Below are 23,698 nucleotides of genomic sequence, written 5' to 3' on the forward strand. Positions count from 1 at the left end.
GAGTCACCCATCAAACACACCGCAGTGCTGCCAGCCTGCAGTCCCTGAGATGCTGCCAAGACAGGAGCCCCACCCAGACCCTCACTGTGCTCAGGCTCCCACTGGGGTGGAGGGTGGCAGTGATTGCTGGGTGGGGATGGTGAGGGGGACGTTAGGGGTGCCCAGAGTGCCAGAGAGCAGGGTGCAGGTAACTGAAAACCCCTTCTGGCAAGGCGGGGAGGCAGCAGGACGCAGGTCTGTGTGTGAGCCAAGGCTCCAAGCCCTTGGTGCATGCCTCATTGACTCACTGGATTCCACTTACGAAACACAAATTCCAAGTTCAAATTACAAGTTTCAATACGGCACTTACAAAGCATTCAACCCCAAGCGCCCTTGAGTCCTACGTGAGTGCACTGGTCACATGCCCCTGAGGCGACCCTGACTTTAGACCTCAGATGAAAGGAAAATTTTGATTGTCTTCTCACCCCAAATATATGTATTTGTAAGATTTTGACATACAGGTGTGTAATATATATTTATATATACTTATATATATTACCAATAAGAAAAGCTTTATGTGTTTCCCACATTTCAACTTTGTTTCAGTTATGAGTTAATCAGCAAAGTCGAGACTGAAGTTAACAAATGTTTTCTATTTAATTAAGTGGAAAGAAATATATCAAAGTGTTAATAGTACTTCTCTCTGGGCCAAGGTGTTAAAAAGTAATTCTTATATGATTTTCTGGGCATTGTGGTGTTTTTTACCATGAATATGGATACATGGATTGCTTCTATAATTAGGAAAAAACAATAAATGTTATTTTGTGAAGTAATAAAATAAACATACTTTACCTGTAGGGAGAGTACTCTGCTCCTTGGACTTTTCTGATACAACCAGTGTTATCTCTCTGTTAACTTTTCTTAATACTTCCTGGATCATATGAATTTCAAGATTTTCCAGAAGTTTCTGAAGCTAGAGCAAGCAGTTTGAAAGTCACTCTCCACATTCAGTTCATACCCTGGAATCCTAAGTCAAATTCCTGCATAAGGCCCTTGGGCTAGGTCCTGTCCTTCAGTTACTCTCTCTGGGGGAAGAAGACAGGGTTCCTTTCTTGGGCTCCCAGGCACTCCTGCGGGGGTAGATACAGCTCTTTGGAGACCAACATCTTTTCTTCCTGGCCTACATCCTGATTGATAATATATAACTCTTTTTACCAAGTTCTGCTAATTGTAAAGTGCTCAATGTCTGAGATGACCTCAGGTGTTTTGGTATCTCTAAATGTGGCCAGGAATTTCATGAGCTGTTATTGTAAGAAAGTCCTCAGGTCTGAAACTTGATTTAGATACCAAAGAGGATTTCATGAGAAGATTTAAAAATCCATACACGACCGAGAGAAAACTGTGCCAATAACCATGAGCCCTTACTCTACCCACTATGCTTGCAGAGCCCACGTTTCTCCCTGTTGGAGGACTCCAACTGCTAGAGAGGAACCAGGGTTCAGAAGAGTAAGCAATGGGCTTGGGACTGGGGTGTGTGTGTGTGTGTTGGGGTGGGGGGCTGAATTCGCCTCGATGCTCAGTGGACACACATCTCTGCAGTGACACTCCAACAGCTTGAGGCTCTGTCACCTGTTAGAATAAGCGCAGCCACGTGGAGCTCGTGTCCCAGGACCAAGGTGAACAAACACTCAGGGAAACAAACTCTTCACATGGATCATCTAACACGCACCAGATGGGCTGGTGCCTAGATTGTGTTGTCTTTTTCTCAGAAAAACAATCACAAGAGCCATATTAAATATTCCATTTCCATGGGTGTGTGTGTTGAGGGGGATACTTGTGTGCTGGATTTTATGTGTAAGATGCTAGGTTATGTTTAAGATACTGGTTATGTTTTCCATCACAGTCCTTTTTGTGGTGATGCACCCTAATTTGAGGAAAATCAAAATATGAAAATCTAGACTTATAATAGTGAGACATTAAGGGTAGTTACTTGCTTAATCAAAGCCCCACACGCCTTTGAATACTTAGTTCCCTCCAAACCTGTTCAATGATTTACAAACCTTTGATTTCTACTTAACTTAGAAAAAACACCACTTGGGTATATCTGTAGTTTTATAACTAATGCCATAAAGCAAATTTTCAAGGCCAAGTTCAAAATAGCTCTTGCATACCTGCTGAGTTTTTATTTCAATTTCTGAAGCTCCTTTGGGGGGAAGAATAGTCTGACCACTTATTATAAGTCCTTCAAATTCATCTTCTTTCCCCATCCGCCTAGCTATAGCTTTCATGCTGGGGTAGAGAATGTCAGTTCTATTAAGGAAGAAAGACAGAAATTAGCAAACAAATGTATTTTTTCTCATTCAGATTCTCTGACAATTATTTTCATTCATGCTCTGTTTCCTGTCATCATGTGTAAACCTGCCAACCCATCACAGACATGACATCTAAATTCAGCACAGTTGCCACTCCCTTAGTCAATATTCAATCTGGAGGCCTTTTCCCATTGGGTACATTTAATTTCAGTCTTCATTTTTCAAAATATTGACAAGGCTTCTTATTCTCTGGTTACCAGGAAAGCTGACTGTCATAACTCACAAGATAAGACAATTTGGACTATGCCACCAAAGTGAACTGTCTTGTGATCAATAAGGTTCAGGACGGTGGGTGGGTGCTTAGTGAATGCTTGCTTGGTAACAGACACATGGTGGAGACAATGTGTCTTTCCTGCCAGCTAAGTCATCCCAGCCAGGGCTTGAAGCTGCGAAAACACCCCACCATCTCGCAGACCTTAGACCTCATTCCGTACCCTATTACACCCCTGGCTGCAATGCACGAAGCTCTCAGAGACTCAGCACTTGGGTCTAATGGGGCAGAGAGTGGAGTGAAGTTCACAGCAGCAGCGTCTCCCCACCCAGTGCTCGCTGGAATCCCAGGAGCTAAATGCTCCGAGTCAGCGCCATGGGGACACTTCAGAAGCACAAGTTCCCAGGGACAGAACTCTGGGTAAATGATATACAGTGTTGCTTAGTGGAATCAGCGCTGTCCCTGACATCAGTAGAACCCCGCTTTCCCTGTAAAGCATTGTTTGGGGAGACACATTGCCCAGCTTCCTCTGGGCTCAGTGGGGCTGGGTGTACCAGGATTCACGGACGAAATCTCACCCGCAGAGCGAGGTGCAGGAATTCACCAAACCCCGGGTTCCGCTCGTTCACATGAATTTCCACTTCAGCCCCACTCACCCGTAGAGCTCCGAGAACTGTTTGTGGAGAGAGACAGAATTGATGTCCTGGCCTCGCAGCTTGAGTTGGCCCCAGTGCTCCTTTAGCACTTCCAGCTGCTTCCACAGTACCAAAAGTGATCTCAGCAAAGCAAGGGACTTCACTGCCTGGCACGGGCCCCTCAGCAGCTCGGAGGCCTTTGGGCTGCTGTGGAAGTGACTTCTGAATCCTGGCACTCTGGGCAAATCTGGCTGAAAGCATTACAGAAATCCTTATTTTTTGATCATGGACCAACAGGATAACCTTTTACATGCAGCCCACGCAGAATGAAGTCTTTGGGGAATGACTTTCTCCCCAGGAGGAGTGGTTTACAGGCCTGCAGCACATGTAGAGCTTAGAGAGGGTAAGCATCTTCCTGAACAGACGGTATACAGAAGGGAGAGAAATGTCTCCACTTCAGCTTTCTGCTTGAGTCTTGAACCACTCATTTTTAAAACTCTTTACTTGGGTACTAACATTTTATCTGCCTTTGAAAAATTGAGCCTTTCAGCTTTAGCCTCTGAATTCTGGAAAGTGCTCTTCAACACACTCGAGATTTAACCCTCCATCATGGTAGAGCTATAATACAACCTTAAACTGGGGATTTTACCCATTTTATAGGTAAGGAAATGTAAACTTAAGTTTGTCTTATCTCCTGTTCCTTCTCCCATCCTTTAAAAGTTAGGCAGAGAACATGTCTCTTACTTTGAATGTATTATTCCATAGGCAATTTTACTTTAAAATTATGATTTGTTCATTCATTCATTCATTCATTGGTGCTGTCCTTAAAGAGGTGTTTGTTGAGGGGCTGCTATGAGCCCTGGAGGATTTGGAAGCGACAGGGTTTTTAAGTCCCTGCTGTCCTGCAGCCAGTGGTGTGCGGGCTGGGGTCACCCAAAGAGTGACAGACAGAACAGGGACCTGGGTCCAGGCCCTCAGCCTGGTGACAGCATCTCAGTCACAGGAAAAGGAGTTTTCCTTTGTAGAGGAAGATGGCAAATCTGGATCATGACGTTATGACAAGAAGGGCCTCAGGTGACAGCACCTTAGACACTCAAAGTTCCTGGCTAGGAAGAAGAAAAACAACCACCTGGTGTAACTGGATCCTAGATCAGTGCTATTAACATATCTAAAGCAGGGTGTGGCTGCCAGAAAGAGGGTTGGTCAGAGGAAGAGTTGGCAAGCAACATCCAGGGGTAAGCAAGCTCCAGAAGTCAGTGGGCAACCCCTCAACCTTGTAGCCTGCCCCTCAACAATCAGCTAATCCATGCATTTCCAGATTTATTTTATCCTCAGAAACCTTTCATCAAATGAAACCTTACCCAGTGGCCCAAAATATCCAACAGACCAAGGCCAAGCATGGTGACAGGGAAGGGGCAGCCCATAGGCCACGTAGTTGGCCCTCTTCGCTCTAAAAGCCCCAAGGTGCCTCTGAGGAACCCAGGGTTCCTGGGACCACCGTTTTAAAGGCCCTGAGCTAATCCATCACCGTCACTTTGGAGTGTTAGAGACTGAAGTCTATGAGATCACAGAACTGATGGTACAGCTGTGACAGGAAACTCTGAGTCCTAACTCATGGGCAGCATAAATTCCACTACTTCCTACTGTCTATGAACATTTAAATACTCGTAAATAAACAAATCATAAAATAAAACTAATTAAAATAAATAATAATCTTAAAGCAAACTTACCTTGTTAATATATTCATATTAAGCGAGGTCTTCTCTTCCTAAGTGTTTTAAAGGATGGGAGAAGGAACAGAGACAGGATCAAGAACAAGGTGGTGAGGATGCGAGTGTCAGAGAAAGATGAGAATCCATCAGGAACAGGGCCAGAAAACGGTCGACAGAGGGAGCAAAGGGCCCCTCATGCCTCTGGATCTTAGCACTACTTGGTCTATACCCAGCTTTGCAAATGGTCCCTCTGGGTGAAGCATCTAATTCTGTTGTGGAATTTAGATTGCACATCTAAACACAGTTCCTTTTCCACTAATTGGCCTGGAGTGGACTTGTGACTCAGTTTTAACCAGTGAGACACAAGGAAAGTCTATTGGAAAGTTTCCGGAAAAGACTTTCCTCCTTGATAAAAGGTAAAGCCCCTGAAGGAGAAACCTTTTTTGCTCCTGTTGTCATCTTACAAGGATGAGGGAGACATTTTGCTGACACACGCAGGATGGTAGAGCTGGGTGCCTGCACCAACCTGAGTGACCACACCAACCTGAAGTGCCTCCTTCTAGACGTGTTTTGAAAGATTAACACACTTCTCTAATTTAAGTCATGGCTAGTGGGACAACCTGTGACTTATAGCAGGTTCTCCCTAATTGGCACAGAGAGACATCAGCTCTGAGGTGGAAGATCAGAAAAAGCTTCCAAAAGAATGGTTTAGAAGTTGAAACCTGGAGGAAAAGGAGGAGTTAATAAGATGGTGAAGTAGAGAGCGGGAGGAGAAGGAAGTGTTCCACCAGAGATACCAGCCTGCATGAAGATACTGAGGAGAGAAAGCAAGGTGGATTTGACAAATGAAAGAAGTTGAGGGTAGAAATACTGGCAGGAGTCAAGTCATGAAGGTCTGGTTAAGGCACCTGGACTCTATTCTCAGGGCATTTGGAAGTCATTGAAGGGTTATAGCAGAGAAGTGACATAATCAGGTTTGCATTTAAAAATATTATCCCAGTGAATGGACTGGAAGGAGGCAAGAGTGAATAGAGGGAGTCCAATTGGAGGTTATGATCATAGCCCAGCATTAGGAGATGATGATGATTTGGACTGGTGGAGGGGGGGTAGTGAGGGAGGATGGAGAAAAGTAGACAAACTTGAGAGATATTAAAATAATAGGATAGTAAAACTTGTCTAATTATGGGGTATGATAGAGAGAAGTCCAAGATGGGTGTCCAGATTTTTTGGCTTGGGCGACTGAGCAGACGGTGGTTAACTGACAGGGAGTATGGAAGGAAGAGCAAGTTTTGGGGCAGTAGAATGAGCTCAGTTTGGAACAGACTGTCTCTGAGATGGAACAAGGCAGCTGAATGTATGAATCTGATGGCTTGAGATTTGGGCTGGACATGTAGATTTTGGAGTCATCGCATGTAAAGTCATCAAAGTTATAAAAGTAGATGGATTCGCCTAGGGAGAGGGTGAGGAGTGGAGCCACATAGTAGAGAAGAGTCTGAGGGGGCTCCCGGGCCAGACTGTTAGGTTGGAATCTGGGTTTCTCTCTTCACTAGGCATGTGACTTTGGGCACATCACTTAACCTTTCTCAGCCTCAGTATTCTTTTTTTTTTTTTTTTTTTGTGAGGAAGATCAGCCCTGAGCTAACATCCATGCTAACCCTCCTCTTTTTTTGCTGAGGAATACTGGCTCTGAGCTAACATCTACCGCCAATCCTCCTCCTTTTTTCCCCCAAAGCCCCAGTAGATAGCTGTATGTCATAGTTGCACATCCTTCTAGTTGCTGTATGTGGGATGCAGCCTCAGCATGGCCAGACAAGCGGTGCGTTGGTGTGCGCCCAGGATCCGAACCCGGGGCGCCAGTAGCGGAGCGCGCGCACTTAACCGCTAAGCCACGGAGCCGGCCTGAGCCTCAGTATTCTTATCTGTAGAATGAGAATAATGAAAGTACCTACCTCATGGAATTATTGTGAGGATTAAAGAAATTAACAATAAATAAAGCACTCTGAACAGATCTCAATCATAGCTTATAGTCGTATTAATAGTATTCAGGGCCAACTTGATTAGACACAGAAGGCACAGTGCCTAGGGCCCATAAAATGTTTTAATTTCTCTTAAAATCATAAAAAAAGAACATTTAGGTTGAATAAAGTGCTTTAATATGTTATATTAATATATTTTTATATTAACATGGTTGTACACTATAACTTTTAATGTCTTTTTATGGAGGAAGGGGCCCATGCAGCCAAAAGTGACTAGAGTCGTGGAAGTCAAAATGCAGCCTGGTAATAGCAGAAGTGGGACAGAACACAAAAAACAACATGTGCAGGATTGGAAAAGGTAGGGGAGTCTACAGAGAAGTCTAAAAGGCGTGGCCAGCCATGTCGGAGGAAAACTAGGAGAAAGTTGTGCTCTGGAAGCCAAGGACAGAGAGGCTTCAAGAAGGACACACTGTGTCAAATGCTGTCAAGGGGTCAGGTTGGAAGGGGACTGAAAAGTATCCAGGGGATTTAGTGACAAGGAACACAGTGCTCTTGATGAGAGTGGTCAGTGGTGAGACGAGGAAGAAGACAGATGGCAGTTTCTGAGGAGTGGATGGAAGGTAAGGAAATGGAGATGGCTGATGCAGGCATCTCTCAAAAAGTTTCACTCTGAAAAGGAGGCTTTTTAAACAGAGGCACCAGCCAGCTTACTCTGTGTCCAGACAAGTCTCTGTCTGGTTCCTAGATACATGCAGAATTGTTTCAAGTTACGACACTAGGTGTGCTAGTGGCTCTTGGCACCTTAGAGCTTTAGAGTGACAAGTCCAGAGGAGGGAGTGCTTGCCTAGGAGCCCATAGGATAGTCGAGCGGTGAAGATGGGAGCCCAGGCTGGAGATGTTCAATCGGGGCCTCTATCATATCCCTCTGGTTCTTCCAACTCCAGTCCTAAATATGTGACTCACAAAGAACAGCAGCCAATTGGAGTATTTGTTCCATTTGGTTTCAGTGGACCTCCCACAACCTCTGTTCTATTTTTAACATTAAAAGAAATGGATATACTGCTAATCACAGGACTTATCGTGAAAGAAGATACTTTGGAGTGGCTTTCACAGGCTACCCCTGCTTCAGTGCTGCTCCCAAGCAGCATTAGCACAGGCCTGAGACCCACTGGAGAGGCTGTGGGACAAACGTGGCTCTTTAGTCCATCTCCCATATAGGAAGGCCCTTCAGTACAATTACAGAATTGGCCAATTATGTAGACTGTCCAGCAAGAATACCTGTGTATTTTTGTCCAGTGTGGTTTGCTGTCCTGAGGGACCCTCCATGATCGTGTGATAGTTGCTCAGAAGTACATCTTCCATCAGCAGTTGCATGCCCACCAGCTCTCCATGAGCCACCTTGAGGTCACGGTCACTCAGCCTGCAGAGACACAGCTAAAAGCGAAAAAGAACAAAACAAAAACATCCATTTTGAAGACTTCTGTGTATCCTTTACACTGTGGTTTATCCCTATGTTTTTGGGAGGAGAAAACTAGAAGTAATTGTATTTACAAGCCCCACCCTCTCAACTATTAAAAAAGCCATAAAAATCAGAGTAACATTTCTAACTCAAAGTCCTCCTTGAACATATCAGATTTTTGGCTCTGTATGAAAGTCCAAGTCTCCTAGCCCTTACAGCGGTGTCTGTACACGGTGAATGTAGACTATGATATCAATTTTCCTTTAGAAGTACAGATATAAACACATATATGCATAGAGAAAACACCAGAAAAAAATAAACCAAAATGGGAACTGTGACTGTGTCTTAGTCGGGGACTATGATTGATTTTCTTAACTATTCTTACTATTTTACTTAGGAAAAAAAAACCTTTTTGCTTATGGAGAATTTTGAGCATATACAAATGCAAACAGAATAGTTCTTATCACCCAGCCACAAGAACCATCAACCTACGGCCAGTCCTGCCCCATCCCCATCACGCCCCACCTTCATATGATTTTGAAGCAAATTTATGATTGATTTTCATGTTGTTCTTAATAATTTCCCATATTTTCTATTTTTTAAAATAAAAACACAATAATATTTGCTTAAATAATCAGGGGGAAAACACATAATTGAAAGAAATTCTCCTTATGAGTCCTGCTTAAAGAGTTCTCTTCCTACTACTGTTTCATAGGCAGGTCAAAAGTCACATGCCCCTGAGCTGCCAGCCTGGGAATTTCTCTAATAGGCCCAGAGAGTGACTGGAGATGGATGGCCACTCTCCTAGATCATTACTGGCCATGGGAATTTCAGCTGAGTCTACAACCAAAGCCAATACCAGCTGTGACCATGATTCTCTTCTGTTGTAAGAAAACATGACTCACCTTGTGGCATTGGGTTTACACCTTCATAATCAAACGCCTTGCTTATCTCATTAATTATTCACCACTGGCTAGAGTATGGAGGATCTGACCTATGGATCCAATGACACCTGCTTTGCAAGCTGCATTTAGTTCTCTCTGTGACAAGTGGGAAGACTTATCCTACCTGCATATTATGTTCTAGCGTATCTGGGCTGCTACTCATAACTGGAAATGGTCCTCCATCTTCCAGAAATGCTCTCCAAGAGAACAGCGTAAATGCCTAAAAGAACCAAATAATAAACATGATAATGCTGTACTGTGTCCATAAGTAATAGACATCTGTATATGAACAGGATGTTTATGTCTGTACCCCAAAACACGGTGGGATGATTTATTCATTATATAGAAATAGTTCTACAGTATCAGGGACTATCCATCAAGAGCAGACGGTTAATCTTATTTTTTTAAATCGATTTTTCAGAAAGTGGCTAACCACTGAAGAGTACTTAAGACTTCAGTGTAACTAGTCAGCACCAGTTTTCAGAAGTTCCAGAACAGTATCATACCAATGAGACATATTTATAATCAACAAAAGTAAACTCACTCAAATGTTGCCAATATTAGGAACCTTAAAAACTTGTCCTTCATCACCTTTGTGCTCCAAAGCGAAGTAGCAACTCAAAACCAATGCCACAATGTTGCACACGGGCCTCTGTGTTCTCCATATCACTATCCAACAGCCAAGGCAGCCCCTATGCCTTTGGCACCACATGCAGTCCTGGATACAGAGGGTATGTCTACCTGACCCCACACTATACTTCCAGATATGGCACTGGCTTCAGGCAATTCCTAGAGTTGGAGGTGAGTCAAGTAGCTGGCAGCCAGGACACCTACATCCACCTCATTCCAGGCAACACCCAACGGCAGCAGGAGCAAGCCCAATGGTCAGACCCTGTCTTCTGGGTCTAAATGAGGGTCACGCATTGGGCCAAGAGTCATTGTCTTGTAGCTAGGGGAGGTAGAAGTGTGGAACTTACGTGGGATTAATGTTGGCGTTTCTTGGCTTAGCTTTGTAACGTAAGGACATTAAATTGGAGGTCTTGGAATCAAAACGTGGGCCGGTGAGGTGGTTTTAAAGATATGTCCACAAATTCTTTGGTACTCTTCCCATTAAGAGGTAGGGCTTACTTCACCCCTTGAGTGTGAGCTGAAATTAGTGACTCACTTCTAATAAAGAGAATGTGGCAAATGTGATGGGATGCCCCTTCTGAAAGTAGGTAATAAGAAGACTATGACTTCCATCGCGGATTCTCTTTCTTGCTCTCTCTTGAATTGTTTGCTCTGGGGAAGCCGTCTGCTGTGCTGTGAGGAAGCCCTGTGGAGGAGCCCACACGAGTAAGCTTGAAAGTGGATCCTCTGATGCCTACCAACAGCCATGTGAGTGGGCTTGAAAGCAGATTCTCCTCCAAGACTCTACCTTGAGATGACTATAGCCCAGGCCAATACCTTGATCACAGCCTTGTGAGAGATCCTGAGCCAGAACTGCTCAGCTAAGCTGCTCCCAGATTCCTGAGCCTCAGAAACTATATGAGATAATGGATGTTGATTGTTTTACTTTGCTAAATTTTGGGGTAATATGTTACGCAGCCATAGATAACTAACACAGTTTGTGACCTAGTGCTGCCATGATTGCCCAGCTGTCTGATCTCCAGCTTTCCTCAATCTTAAACTCTTTGGTTGCAGAAGGAGGTTAACATTGTTGGTGCCTGGGAGCAACAATATTACGTTCAATAACAGGATTATGTTCAATAACACAGTAACCAGGGCTGCTCAAAACTCAGCTGCTGACCTAATGTATGTATTGTAATTACTGTAATAGTCATTTATTAAATGGAAAAGATCAAGTGTTGGTTTTGCTGTCAGCTGTGAGCAGTTGCCCCAATTAGCCTGTTGAGCAGTTTGGAGGCAAAGACCCTTACTGGGAATAACAGCTGGCCATAGGGGCCCAGACTGCTCTACCGTGTGAAGAAGGGGAGCCAACCAAGGGCTTTAGACTGTGGAGATCCCCTGCAACACTTTAACCAAATGGAAACAAAGTGACAAAATCCCCTATGCACAACACATCTTTTATAGGTATAAAAATACCTCTCAACGGACCTGGGGGCTCCGTGGATCCAGTGGCTGGGGCAGGCCGAGCTGTGAAGCAAAAATGCTCTTCACGAGAGAGTTTCTCAGTGGTGGCAAACCGTGGTACATGCCGTCTGTGACAGCCTGGTAGGCAGGAGCATTTCCAGTTGCCAAAAATGTTCTTCTACCAAGACATGGGGGGAATCTCATTAAAAGCAGTTTGCTTAAGCTTCTAAAGCTCAAAACTTTCTTCAAAGTTACTGTAGCAAGATAACATTATGAGGTATTAACAGGTTTCTTCCTCAGTGACATCATTCCTCAGTCCCCTTTCTTTACACACTGCCCTTCACTCTCACAACTCACAGTCCTCAAGGGAAAGGTAGATATACCCTAGACTAGCACTGTCCAATAGAACTTTCTGCAATGTGGGAATGTTCTATATTTGACTGTCCAATATGGTAGCCACCAGACACATGTGGCTGTTGAGCACTTGAAATGTGGCTACTGCAACTGAGGAACTGAATTTTAAATTGTATTTCACTTAAATCAATATTAATTTAAACTAAATTAAATAGCCACATGTGGCTACTGTATTGTGCAGTTCAGCTTGTAGCTCTAGAACAAAGATACAGACTATTTGTTGAAATGATTATTTTAAGACAACTGAGACAACCATTCTTGATATGTAAAATCAAATTTTAAATTAAGTAATTAGAGCCTGGCGTTTGAGAGAGAAAGCTTTTTGTTTTGTTTTAAACAAAATTTGGCTTTGCATATCAAGAACCAAAAATCCTGAAGACTAGAGCATGAAATTTATACCATAAGTTATAGAGAAGGAAGTATGCACGATAAATTATGATGATTTTCTTGCCCCAAAGGAAACAGTAGTTTTGCAAACAAGGAAAGAGTATTTCTAGAGCTTAGATCTAGTGGATGCCTAAGAAAAGATACTGACACAGGATAAGCTGGGGGAAGGTATCCCAGAACCGAAGGGACCTTTTGCCTGGATCCTCCACGGGCTTTGCCCCAGTCTTGCATAAAGCAGACATCGAAAAGGAGATCAGCAATGAATAAGGGAGATATTGGCACTGATAGAAATGAAGCAACCTCCCCCCAGGGACTAGCAGACAAAGTGTTGAGGAAAGACCTGGGGAGTTTCTGAGCCCCAACAAGGGGGTGACAGGAGAAGGGCTGAGCAGCAGGCCCAACCAGAAGAGATCTGGGGTTGGACCAGCTGACCCACAACAGAGATGGGGAGGTGGCTGCTCCTCCTCCACTGCCGGGATGATTTATAAGCACCCCCAGGAACTTAGAGTACTTCTGAGAGGAATGAAGGAAGGGAAAGGTGTGATGTAAGGCCTAAAATTAAGGTCCAATATTATGTGCTGCTTTGACATCTGGTAATATTGGGAGGACCTCTAATGGCCTAACGACAAGTTCCCCTCCTGACTCTGCTCCCACAGGTAAAGTCTTCTAGTCAAACAATCTTCCTTATCAAAGGGACAAGCACAGTCTCTGCTTATCCCGGAGTAGTGGTTTCAGTTCCCTGCCAGACCACAAAATTGTTCAAACAACCAATCACATCCTCCTATGGAAACCAGGGAGCACCACAACCTCTTGATACTCCAAAGCGCGTCTCCCACAGCCCTTGGTTGTTCACTCTGTTCCCAAGGGCACCTGCTCTGTGCCATACATGGCACACAGTGTCCTCCTCCTCTGGGCTGTAAGTATATGTGACTAATAAACTGCTGTGGATCTCGTCCGCCCCGTGTTGAGTGTCATGTGTTCGGCCATCCCCAATACCCTACGGCAGAATCCCTCCCTCACCAACAGGGTGAATAGGAGGCAATTAAAACAAAGGGAAAGGGGGATAATCTTGAATTAATTGATTTTCAGTGTCAAACTGACCACTCTCAAACTCTTCATTTGGCTGAATGACATGGAATTGGAAAGTTTAATATTTTGCCATCAGCAGAAGTAAGGGCTTACGAACTTAAGTTCAAAGACAGATCAAAGGAGCTCTATATTTGCACATCAAACCATTGTACTAGTACAAAAATCATTCCACTCTTTGCACATTTTAATGAGAATTAACAAAAGATAGTTGAGTGCTGTTATATACTGAGACACTGGATAAAATAATTCATTTATCCTAATAGCTCAAGGATGGACCTTGGAGTTGCTCAAGGGATATATAAACATTTTATCCTGTTTCTTATATCTTTCAAAGGTTTTTCTCATGATTCTCAATGGGCCCTGCCAAGGGACTCAATCAACACCCTGTGACAGTGATATGTCAAGCACCTACTATGTTCAAGGCACTGTGCCAGGAACTGTCCGAGATACAAAGATGGGTCCCACATGGGTCTGACCTTCCAGCCCAGTAGGGCCGGATGAGGCAGAGCTCATTATCCAGCTGCCTCTGACCTTCGTCTAAAGTCCCAAGGCACTTTCTATATACAACCTCTCTTATAGGTTGTACATAATCTACTTAAAACAATGGTACCAAAAAGCAGAATATTCTAAGGAAAACATTTATTTTCAGCCCAAATCAAGAGCACAGAAGCCCAGTATCCCACACAACTTCTCCTTGGTTGGCTCCTTTCACATCATTCTTGCTCATCTCTCTCACTAATCCATGGGATTTTTTCTCTCTCAGCATCTGACTCCAGCTTTGTTCACATCTTACTTGTTCAATCCTTGACTGTATTGCTTATATTTTAAAACTTATTTTCTGTTTATTATGATCTTTTGGCATCTTAGAAAACCTTCCTGGCTGGGGAGAGATTGCCCCTCCTGGGCTAGCCAATTCTTAGAGATAGCAAAGGGCTCAGCAGGGAGCAAATTAACCTTTGAGATGCAAACCAACCCATCCAGAGTCCTACTTCTCTTCTTGGACTCTTGCACCCCGGGAGGCAATATTCCTCTGCTGCAATCATCCCAGGGCTAGGCAACTAGTGACCACCCATACGGTTCCAAACATGCTGACTGGAACTATTTAAACTAGCCAATCTTAAACTGTTCACCCTGCCCGGCCTCTCCATTCCAGGCCACGGCCTAAGTACTCTCCTTGCTCCTAACCGACACAGCCACGGATGTTTTCCAATGTGGCCCTGTGTGGTGTGGCATGCATCCTGTTTCTAGGACTTGTGAGTATAATAGACTTTGTTTTCCTGAGTCTCTCTTGTGTCTCCTCTAGTGGCTACACTTGACTGATCATCACCTAAAAGAACACAGAACACTGACATACTCAATTATCCTGGCAAGTTTGTGCAGATCTTGGAACTACCAAGTGCCACAAATGACCACAATTCTTAGCAGAGTTTTAGAGCCCCAAACACGGCTTTGGGTAGAGACGAAGTCTATTGCGTGGAGACTATTCAAAAATATCAATACAGTTCAGATGTCCATGTGACTGCTACTCTAAGCTACAGAATCATAGAATACGACACACACTCTCTAAAGAGACCAGAGTCAGATTATAGGCACCCCAATGATCAAATCATTGGTCATCCTTTTCCTCACTTTCCTAATTCCTCAGTCTAGATCATTGGCCTTCATAGGAGCCATCTCCCTCTATCAATAGAACTATTTTTTAGGGAGCTGTACAATGTAATGCTATGTAAAGAAAGGGGTCTCAAGATGATAGCCAACATTTTTAGCACTAGATCCTCTTTTATTTCCTCCCTCTCCATGGACCCCATATTTTGAAAGATTTTTCTACCAAATATCCTTTGAGCATTTTCCTGTTTTTAACTCAAAGCCACATCAGGCTCCAGCCCCTGCTCTGAGCTGCAGGAAGAGATGAAGAAACATGATAGAAAGGAAAGAAAAGGGCTCTGGAGTCAGACAAACTGCGAATGTAAGTTCTGATGCAACAAGCTGTGTGACCTGAGACAAGTTACGCAACATCTCTGAATCTCTATTTTCTCATCTGTAAAAATGGTGAAAATGATTTCTATCTCATGGAGTTGGTACCTGGTGGGAACTTGACCAAAGCAAGTTGCCTCTCCCCCTTATCTTGCTCAGTTATTATGATTCCAGTTAAAAAAAGAAAGAAAGAGGGGCCTGCCTGGTGGTGTAGTGGTTAAGTTCGTGTGCTCTGCTTTGGTGGCCCAGGGTTCACAGGTCTGGATCCCAGGCGCAGACCTACGCACCACTTATCAAGCCACGCTGTGGCAGGCATCCCACATATAAAGTAAGGGAGATGGGGACAGATGTTAGCCCAGGGCCAATCTTCCTCAGCAAAAAGAGGAGGATTGGCAACAGATGTTAGCTCAGGGCTAATCTTCCTCACAAACAAAAAAAAAAACAAAAGAAAGAAGGAAACTTGACATTTTCTGTACCTGCAAAGCTTTTGGGCAAATGTGTCTTTTTCATCATGCCTTTAGAAATACTGAAAATGCCTCACGAGCCCCTGGGATGACCTACTCAGATCCTCAGTCAGTAAACGCTGGCCTGTGCTTTCTGCTCGGGGGGAGTCTAACCAGCGCAACTGCCAGCAGCCCTCAAGATACAGGGAGACCCACAGGCACGAAAAGCTGGCTTGTTGCTTGTGCCAGTGGTGCACCTGCTGATCACAAGCCCCTAATAAAGTCAGTGTCCCCAGCAGCCCACTAAAATACTGGAATAGAGCACGAATTCTCCAGACTGTTCTGCCACACTCTAGCTGCCTTACTGTCAAGAAGCAGTCCAGGGTTTCCTAGACACCAATTATCTTGTGCACGAGAGAGCTACCCACAGCATGATCCTGGGCAGGCTGATTCCAACCACATGGAGGAGAAAATTCACAGGGCACATGCTAGAGTGTTTCCCGGAGGCAAGGATATAAGAAAGAAAAAATAACAAAAAACACCCGCAAAGTGGCCCTAAGGAGGCCAGGGCTCCTTACTTCTCCGACACTGGAGACCAGGAGCATGGTCATGAGCTAGTTCCAGCCCACATGAGGCCTTCTCTGTACCTCCCAGAAATCCCCAGATAACCCCAAAGCACACTTTAAGATCTGCATGTTGAGAGATACTTAAACTAGATGAGCATGAAAATCAAGTTAAAAAATGAAGAGAAAACCAACAAAAGTTCAAGGACTAAGAAGCTGGTGTTGCTTTCTTTAGAGATGCCTTGATGTCCTCCTGAATCAGGGTATACAGGAGGTGATAGCGCCTTCCAGATCTTTCCTTCTGTGTCTCCTTTTTACTAATCAGCCTGAACATCAAGAATACTTTCAGATTAGAGGCACTTTTTATGCCATATATTTTATTCTGTTCTATAGGTCCTAATAGGTCCTTTGAGGACCTTTTTTTTCTGCCTCCCTCCATCCCTGAAGTGCAAAGGAATTGGATCCTTTAAATCACGGAGTGCCAAACATTTTCTTAAAGGGTCAGACAGTAAATATTTTCAGCTTTGCGGACCATACCATCACTGTTATACCTATTCAGCTCCACAGTTGTCATGTGAAAGCAGTCAGAGATAACCCATAAATGAACGGGCAGGGCTGTGTTAAAAAAAAACTTCATATTTATGGACACTGAAATTTGAATTCCATATAATTTCCATGTGTCACAAAATACTAGTATTTTCCTCATTTTTTTCCCCAATCACTTAAACATGTAAAAGCCATCCTTAGTGCACAGGCCATTCAAAATCAGGCAGGGACCTATGACAGTAGTTTGCCGACCTCTGACTTAAAAGATATGAGATTAATTAGAACCACTGTGCCATCCAAGCATTTACCTTCAACGCAAACGATTAATTCACCTGAAATTAAAGATAAGCTTAATCCTCAGGCATTTCTTAAATTGGCTAATAAATAACTCCTATAGGTTGGTGGACATGCCCAGAGGAGAATGCCCAGAGGAGGCCCTGGGCAACGTGATTCCAACACAATTGGAGGACAGCACCAATTTCTGTCAGGTCCTTGCCCAGGCTTGGTGGGAGGCAGGTCAGTAGGGGCAGAGTGAAACTTTTGTGCCTAGAAATGTGCATCTGTCCTGAAACCCGAGCTGATCTTCGCCACAGAGAAGCAGGAGCCAGACATCAGGTGACCATGTGGGGCCATTGTCCTGTTGTCCTTGAGCTATAGCCTTCCTCCCCTCCCTGCAGCCTACGGAAGCATGCTGCTCTCATTCCAGGGAAGAGTTCAGTTCTTTCTTTTCAGATTCTGGAGAAGCCTGTGGTTTACATAAGCAAAAAGTTCCCCAGGGTAAACAGTCATATTTGCTCAGACGTGGTGAGCTTTGGGAAGAGCAGGGAAAATTTCCCAAGTTTCCTGTCTCTTTTGATTATCTAAGGACTTTTCCTTGTTTGCAAGTTCAGCACGAAGTAAAATGATCAAGCAGGATGACATTTATCTTTCAGCTTCTCTCTTTGTCCCACCTCCTGCCTTCTCCTCAGAGCCTCCTTTTCTATCCACACTGCTGCCTGCTGTCCATCCTGGTTCTCAGATGCACCTAGGTTCTAATTCTGGTCCGCCACTGACTAGCTGTGTGATTCCAAAGACACACAACCTGAAGAAAAAAGGCCGGAGGAAATGCGATGAATGAAGGTATACTGTCCTGGGTGGTTCCTTCTGAGGTCCTCCGAAAAATACACTGAAACCACACATAGGACACCGTGCCCTCCATTCCTGCAGACTGACTGTGCCAGGACAAAGAGAGCCCACAAAGCAATTCCTGGGGGAGGCAGAGTGGTTCCCTGGGAGAACAGTAGCAAGCTGAACCCTGCAAAGCTGAATCCAAAAAAGGACTTCTGGAGTATAGTCCTATTTCTTCACCCTGTGTAAATTCCTTGCAAATTCTGACTCAGGGTTTCAGAGCCCGGAGAGCTAATGAATGCCTTCCCTACAATTGGTCAGTCTTTACATCCTACCTGCTCGACTAAGCTATATCTCAGAAAGCTGTTTGTCCATAAAAAGAAAACACATTCGCCTGATTTTTTTGTCCTTTTGATTTTACATTCTAAATCCAAAGTCCCCTGATGCTCAGAGTAAAGAAAATGCAGAGGTGAAAGAGAAAATATAGTTCAACACAATTCCCACATTTCCATTCTCTATGGATGCCCACGTGAATGGTGGGAAGTGATTACAATCCACAGGAAAGAGCACTGCCCTCCGAGGTCCCTTTGTTGGCTGAATCTCACACTGAGAATTAATCAAAGAAAGTTAATTAGTTTTGACAATTTAAGAATGAGCAGAGACCCTCAGGCCTGACCTCTTCCCTTCCCATACAAAACTTATTTTTACTGGAAACATTGTGACTCTTAATCCAAACTAATTTTCTCATCACTCATGATTAATTAACCAAATAAACATTTTTTTGTTTGCAGAGTACTTAACACCTACAAGGCCAAAGGTAAATTTATTTATTTATAAAGATAACTCAGGCAGCCAATTCCACTGGCTTCAGAAGAGCAGTAAAAATTGTTCTTTTAAAAGGTCAATAAAGGCTGAAAAAAATCAACAAAATTCAGGGGCCAGCCCTGTGGCCTAGCGGTTAAGTTCAGTGTACTCCCCTTTGGCGGCCTGGGTTTGGTTGGCTTCAGTGGCCTGGGTTCGGTTCCCTGATACAGACCTACACCACTTCTTGGTGGCCATGCTGTGGCAGCACCCTACATACAAAATAGAGGAAGATTGGCACAGACATTAGCTCAGGGATGTTAGCTCAGGGTGAATCTTCCTCAGCAGAAAAAAAAAATCAACAAACCTCTTGGAAAGAACCATCTTCAGAAGCATAAAAAATATTATTCCCAATAAAACAACCTGAACATTGAAAGCAGCAGTTTTTATGCAAACTAACTGTATTGAAAGGACATTTAATAAAATCAAGAATATTATTATCTGACAAGAACACATTCTGCACGGACAGCCTTTGCAGCCAAACACGTTTGGTAGCCACAGTATTCTGGACCAGGTGGTGCCTCTGACTATTTTAAGCTCATTATCTAATCTTGCCAAGTGGCCTCCTTCCACCGTCACTCAGAAACACCTGCTCTGGAGAATTCACTAGACAGGATTAATGCTTCAGCCCTTACCGGATGAGGTGCCTCACTGCAGCATCAAACTGCAGAAACATCACCTCCCTTCGGAGGAGGAGGGCCTGGGACACCTGGGTAGGGTCTTGGGGACTCTGGAGGCTGCCAATCATTTTCTGCAGCTCTTGAAGCTCAGACCCTAGAAGATGAACAGCACTTTAGCCAGACACAGGCTACTATAGCTAACCCAGGGGACTATCATTTCACCTCCAAAGCTAACTTTTTAGCTAAATGGATTGCTCTTTCTTTGTTTGTAGGTATACTAATTATATTGTTTGCAAGACCAGCAAAGCATTATATTCTAGAACCCAAGGTTTGATTTATCTTTCCTTCCTTCCTTCCTCCTCTGGGAAGATAAAAATTTGCTTTGTTTTTCAGCAGAATAAGAACATGCTGTTGAATGAAAGTTTTAAAATTTACAAGGCTATAGTCTCTAAATAGATTGAAAAAGAGAAATTACAAGGAATGGGAAAGTATAGGCCTCAGCAGATCTATTAGGAGCTTGAAATTATTATAGATTATAAACCAGCTCTCATTTCTCATAGCCACATCATCCAAATCAGCCCTTTGTGTCACTGGCTCATCTTGTCACTGGCTCACAAATTAAGGAAGACTCAAGACCATCAAAGGCAAGCAAAAAATATGTACACATATGTGTATACACGTATACACACACACATCCTCCTAGGATATTCTCATCATTTTAGAAGTAGGTGTGGGAGATCCTAAATTAGCTTATTTCTTGGACTCTTACTGCAGAAGTAGGCTGGGTATAAATAGAATTCACATGTTTTGGGTGGAAATTTAAGTTCAGGGCCTTTGGGGCACTCAGTGCTGGCTTGAGGAACATGGCCTGGGTCTAGATGGCTGTACTAGCATCTCTATTATTGGCCCAGGGAAGGAGCTGGTCAGAATGGGACAGCACAGTAAGAAAATGACGAGCCCTTAGGGAGCATTGGTGGGGCATGGGTGGGCCCATACTTCCAGTGCAACCAGAATGTCAGCTGATCTGAAATGCTCATCAGTGAGGAAAATGATAGTTTTCTACTGGAGAAGACATCCCTGCTATGGGAAGAGGACTGTGGAAATTGATCACTGTGCCTGATATGCCTTAGGCAGAAGTGAGACGGGAGACCCACGAGGCATTTCCGGAGTTACTCTATCTGAACAGCTTGTCCAGACTTGAGCAGCCTTCTACCCTACCTGGCCCAGTACTGGATCTCTTCCCACATATCTGGCATGGAAGGCAGAGGAATTGAGGGAGTGAGGAAGTCATCCATGAGAGCCTGATCAGGGCAGACCTAGGGCTGACACTGCAGTATATGCTCTTGGCTTTAGGAAAAGATGAGCAGCCCAGATTTCATATCCATTTGATGTTTTATTTTTTTATTATTATTATTTTTTAAAGATTTTATTTATTTATTATTTTTCCCCCCAAAGCCCCAGTAGATAGTTGTATGTCATAGCTGCACATCCTTCTAGTTGCTGTATGTGGGATGCGGCCTCAGCATGGCCGGAGAAGCGGTGCGTCGGTGCGCGCCCAGGATCCGAACCCGGGCCGCCAGCAGCGGAGCACGTGCACTTAACCGCTAAGCCACGGGGCCGGCCCAACCATTTGATGTTTTATACACACACAAAAATTGCTTTTTGGATATTTTTCCAGCCCCCAAAGAAGTGGATCCAATCATCACACTCTTTATGACTCCTTTATAAATCTGATGGTCATATCAGGCTGAAAAGAAATTGCCACCAGGAGAAGAATCACCTTAGAGAGAACTGCACAAGACCTTTAGTGGTGGATGGGTAGAGGGTGGTCAATGAGCCTTATTTGTTCAAGGCCTAGTGTGTTTGGTCTACAAGCAATGCGCTATGCCAGGCTAAGCAGCAATCACGGGAAAATGCTTATAATCCTCTGCAATGACAATGAAAAAGGACTGCAAAGTTGCGCACACCCTGTGATTAAAGCCCCATAAAATGTAAATGGAAAGTTCATTTGGGCAAGGGCTACAAGGGAGTAAAGTTAAATAAAAGTATTTCACCTGTTAGAGTGGTTGCATTATAGGTGATTTTCCTCTTTTCACTATTTCCACTATTGTTTATATAGTGCTATGTGGGCACTTTTCCGTGATCACTTCCCAGCAAAACTGTTCTGTGTTGATAGGTGGTATTATTATTAAAATACAGATGTGGAGGGGGGGACTACTCTTTGTTATTTACTGATTTTGGCTTCTGGCTTCCCTTTCTTTGCGGGGTCACACTGCTTGGTGGGAGGGGAAGCAGCAGACATGGTGGGGAAGGCAGCCTCTCTGTGAGGATGGGGCAGGTGGTTGCCATGTGGTGGAGGTGGTGGGGTTGGGAGTGGACCCTGCCCCAGGAAACATCAGGAAACAAATGAGCCTTTTCTTGTGCCTGTCCCAGGAGGGTCTCATTTGGGAAATCAGAGAGAGAGAGAAGAATCACAGTGGCCATGCCTCCATGCGAATATGTGAATACTCAAAGCCAGGACACCTTGTTCCTAGTTTGTCTTGAGAGTTCCTGAAACCTTAAGTTTAGTGTGTAGTATCTGGGCTTTAATTGGCCTCCTAATCCTTTACAAGGAAATCACAATGTAAACTCCCACATTCTGATTACATCCTCTGCTTCATGCTGACTCCAAAGGGAGTTGCTGGCTTTCAAGGAAGGAAAGAGTTTGGCAGGGTCCACAGAGCTAGTCCACAGCGTCTAAGAGCTGCTTCTGCTGCCAATGGGAGGACCAAAGCTGAAATCTGGAGTGTTTCTTTAAAAAATATTTTAAAGCATCTAAGTCCACAAAAGTCATTTTATCTAACTCCAAATAGCTCTGAGACGGCTAAAAGGAGTTGAGTGGGTATATGAACAGACTCACCTCATCTTTTCACCTTAATTCTCTTTGCCTCCTCTGGGAAGCAGGCCAGGAATTGAGCAGCCTACCCATTTAAAAAAGATGAGTATCTCAGAGTGAGATTTTTTTAGTTCAGTTTGCTCTTTATCTATTTTCAGCAAAGCAGAGTATGCAAAACTTTGCACATTCTCCCTGGAGCACAAATGTTTTTCCTGGCAACATGACAAGGTGTGTGTCTCTAATTGCACACCTCGGAAAGCCTGGCCCCACATATTTCAATGGTTTCCTGTTCATGAGTATATAAATAGTAAGAAACCAATTTCCTTCATCCTGAATTCTAGGTCCTCAACAATTGGCCTCATTTCCCACTGTTCCTCAGTGTCACACTGGTGAGTTCACCATTTTCTGGACTGCGCTGTTGCCTTTGCCAATATCCTTTTCTTGTCTTATCAGGACCATCCCTCCTATGTTTCTCCATTGATTCAAGTGAGGGCAAGTGCCCCTAGTTCACCTTCCCCACAGGCTCTGACCTCCCCGCTGCTGTAGGACTTCCTGTGCAGTGATTTCCTTTGGAAACGTGGCTCTGGCTCTATCTCATCTGCACATAACACCTGTCTCCCCATCTTAAGCGCAGGATGGCATCTTGCCTGGCCCATCCTCCTTTCTCCTGTCCCTCATCTGAAGCCCAGTCCCCATCCCCTCCCAACATCCAGCAGCCCTCCTAATAGAGTCTTAGCTTATTTTCTGAGTAAACCCCTTTTACAACAGTCCCCAAATTAGTAAAAGGAGAGGATCTAAGAGGGCTTTGGAACTTCTCTAATCTCTTGACGCTTATACTGAAGGCTTGCTAGCAGTTTTGAAAGCTCATTAGTCTGCAACAATTCTGTGCTTTCTGTTGAGGCAGCACCAACCCGCCCCTTTTTCATGCTGCCTTTCCTCAGATACAGGCATCCATCTTCCTCTCGGATCGCCACTTATACCCTTCCCTATGTCTCCTGTCTGAGCGGTTACAGATTCCTTCAGTGTTCTTTAGCACAGTGCAAATCTACCAGCAGACAAGTCAAGGTCTCCCACAAACATAGTTCCTTTATGCATCAGCCAGAGAGGAAAAGACTCAGATGATATCACATTTGTTTTAAGATCACTAGGTTTAAATAGGTATATTACCTCATTTCTTTGGTTCTTCTCATACTTTAAAATTCTTGGCTACTATGTTATAATATATTGTTATTAATTAATACTTACATGACTAATGACATAATTTGGATAGGAGTCAAATTATTAAAATAACAAGATCAGTTTCCCTGCTTCTGATAAACCCAACTTTCTAAGCGTTTCGGGGTCTTTAATTTACCTCGTGCATTTATCTTAGAACCTCGTGCTGAGTTAGAGTTTGTGGATTAGCGCTGGGCATATGAAACTAAAGCCTCAATCATTCTTATCACAGGACTATTGGGT

The 23,698-nt window shown here is 43.9% G+C and overlaps 1 protein-coding gene across 1 annotated transcript in view; it reads right to left on the reverse strand.

Annotated features, from left to right (window-relative positions):
• LOC131420334 (coiled-coil domain-containing protein 162-like) overlaps positions 1-11,484 on the reverse strand; it is a 42,251-nt gene extending 30,767 nt beyond the window's left edge. The window contains exons 1-6 of the mRNA XM_058566169.1: positions 11,386-11,484; positions 9,413-9,508; positions 8,164-8,319; positions 3,219-3,448; positions 2,151-2,289; positions 832-952 (exon numbers count right to left, since the gene is read on the reverse strand). Of these exons, the coding sequence (XP_058422152.1) occupies positions 832-952; positions 2,151-2,289; positions 3,219-3,448; positions 8,164-8,319; positions 9,413-9,508; positions 11,386-11,484 (841 nt within the window). The remainder of the gene's footprint in view (positions 1-831; positions 953-2,150; positions 2,290-3,218; positions 3,449-8,163; positions 8,320-9,412; positions 9,509-11,385) is intronic.
• Between the last annotated feature and the right edge of the window lie 12,214 nt (positions 11,485-23,698).

This window comes from Diceros bicornis, chromosome 23 (assembly GCF_020826845.1).
Source record: "Diceros bicornis minor isolate mBicDic1 chromosome 23, mDicBic1.mat.cur, whole genome shotgun sequence".
Taxonomy (NCBI): domain Eukaryota; kingdom Metazoa; phylum Chordata; class Mammalia; order Perissodactyla; family Rhinocerotidae; genus Diceros; species Diceros bicornis.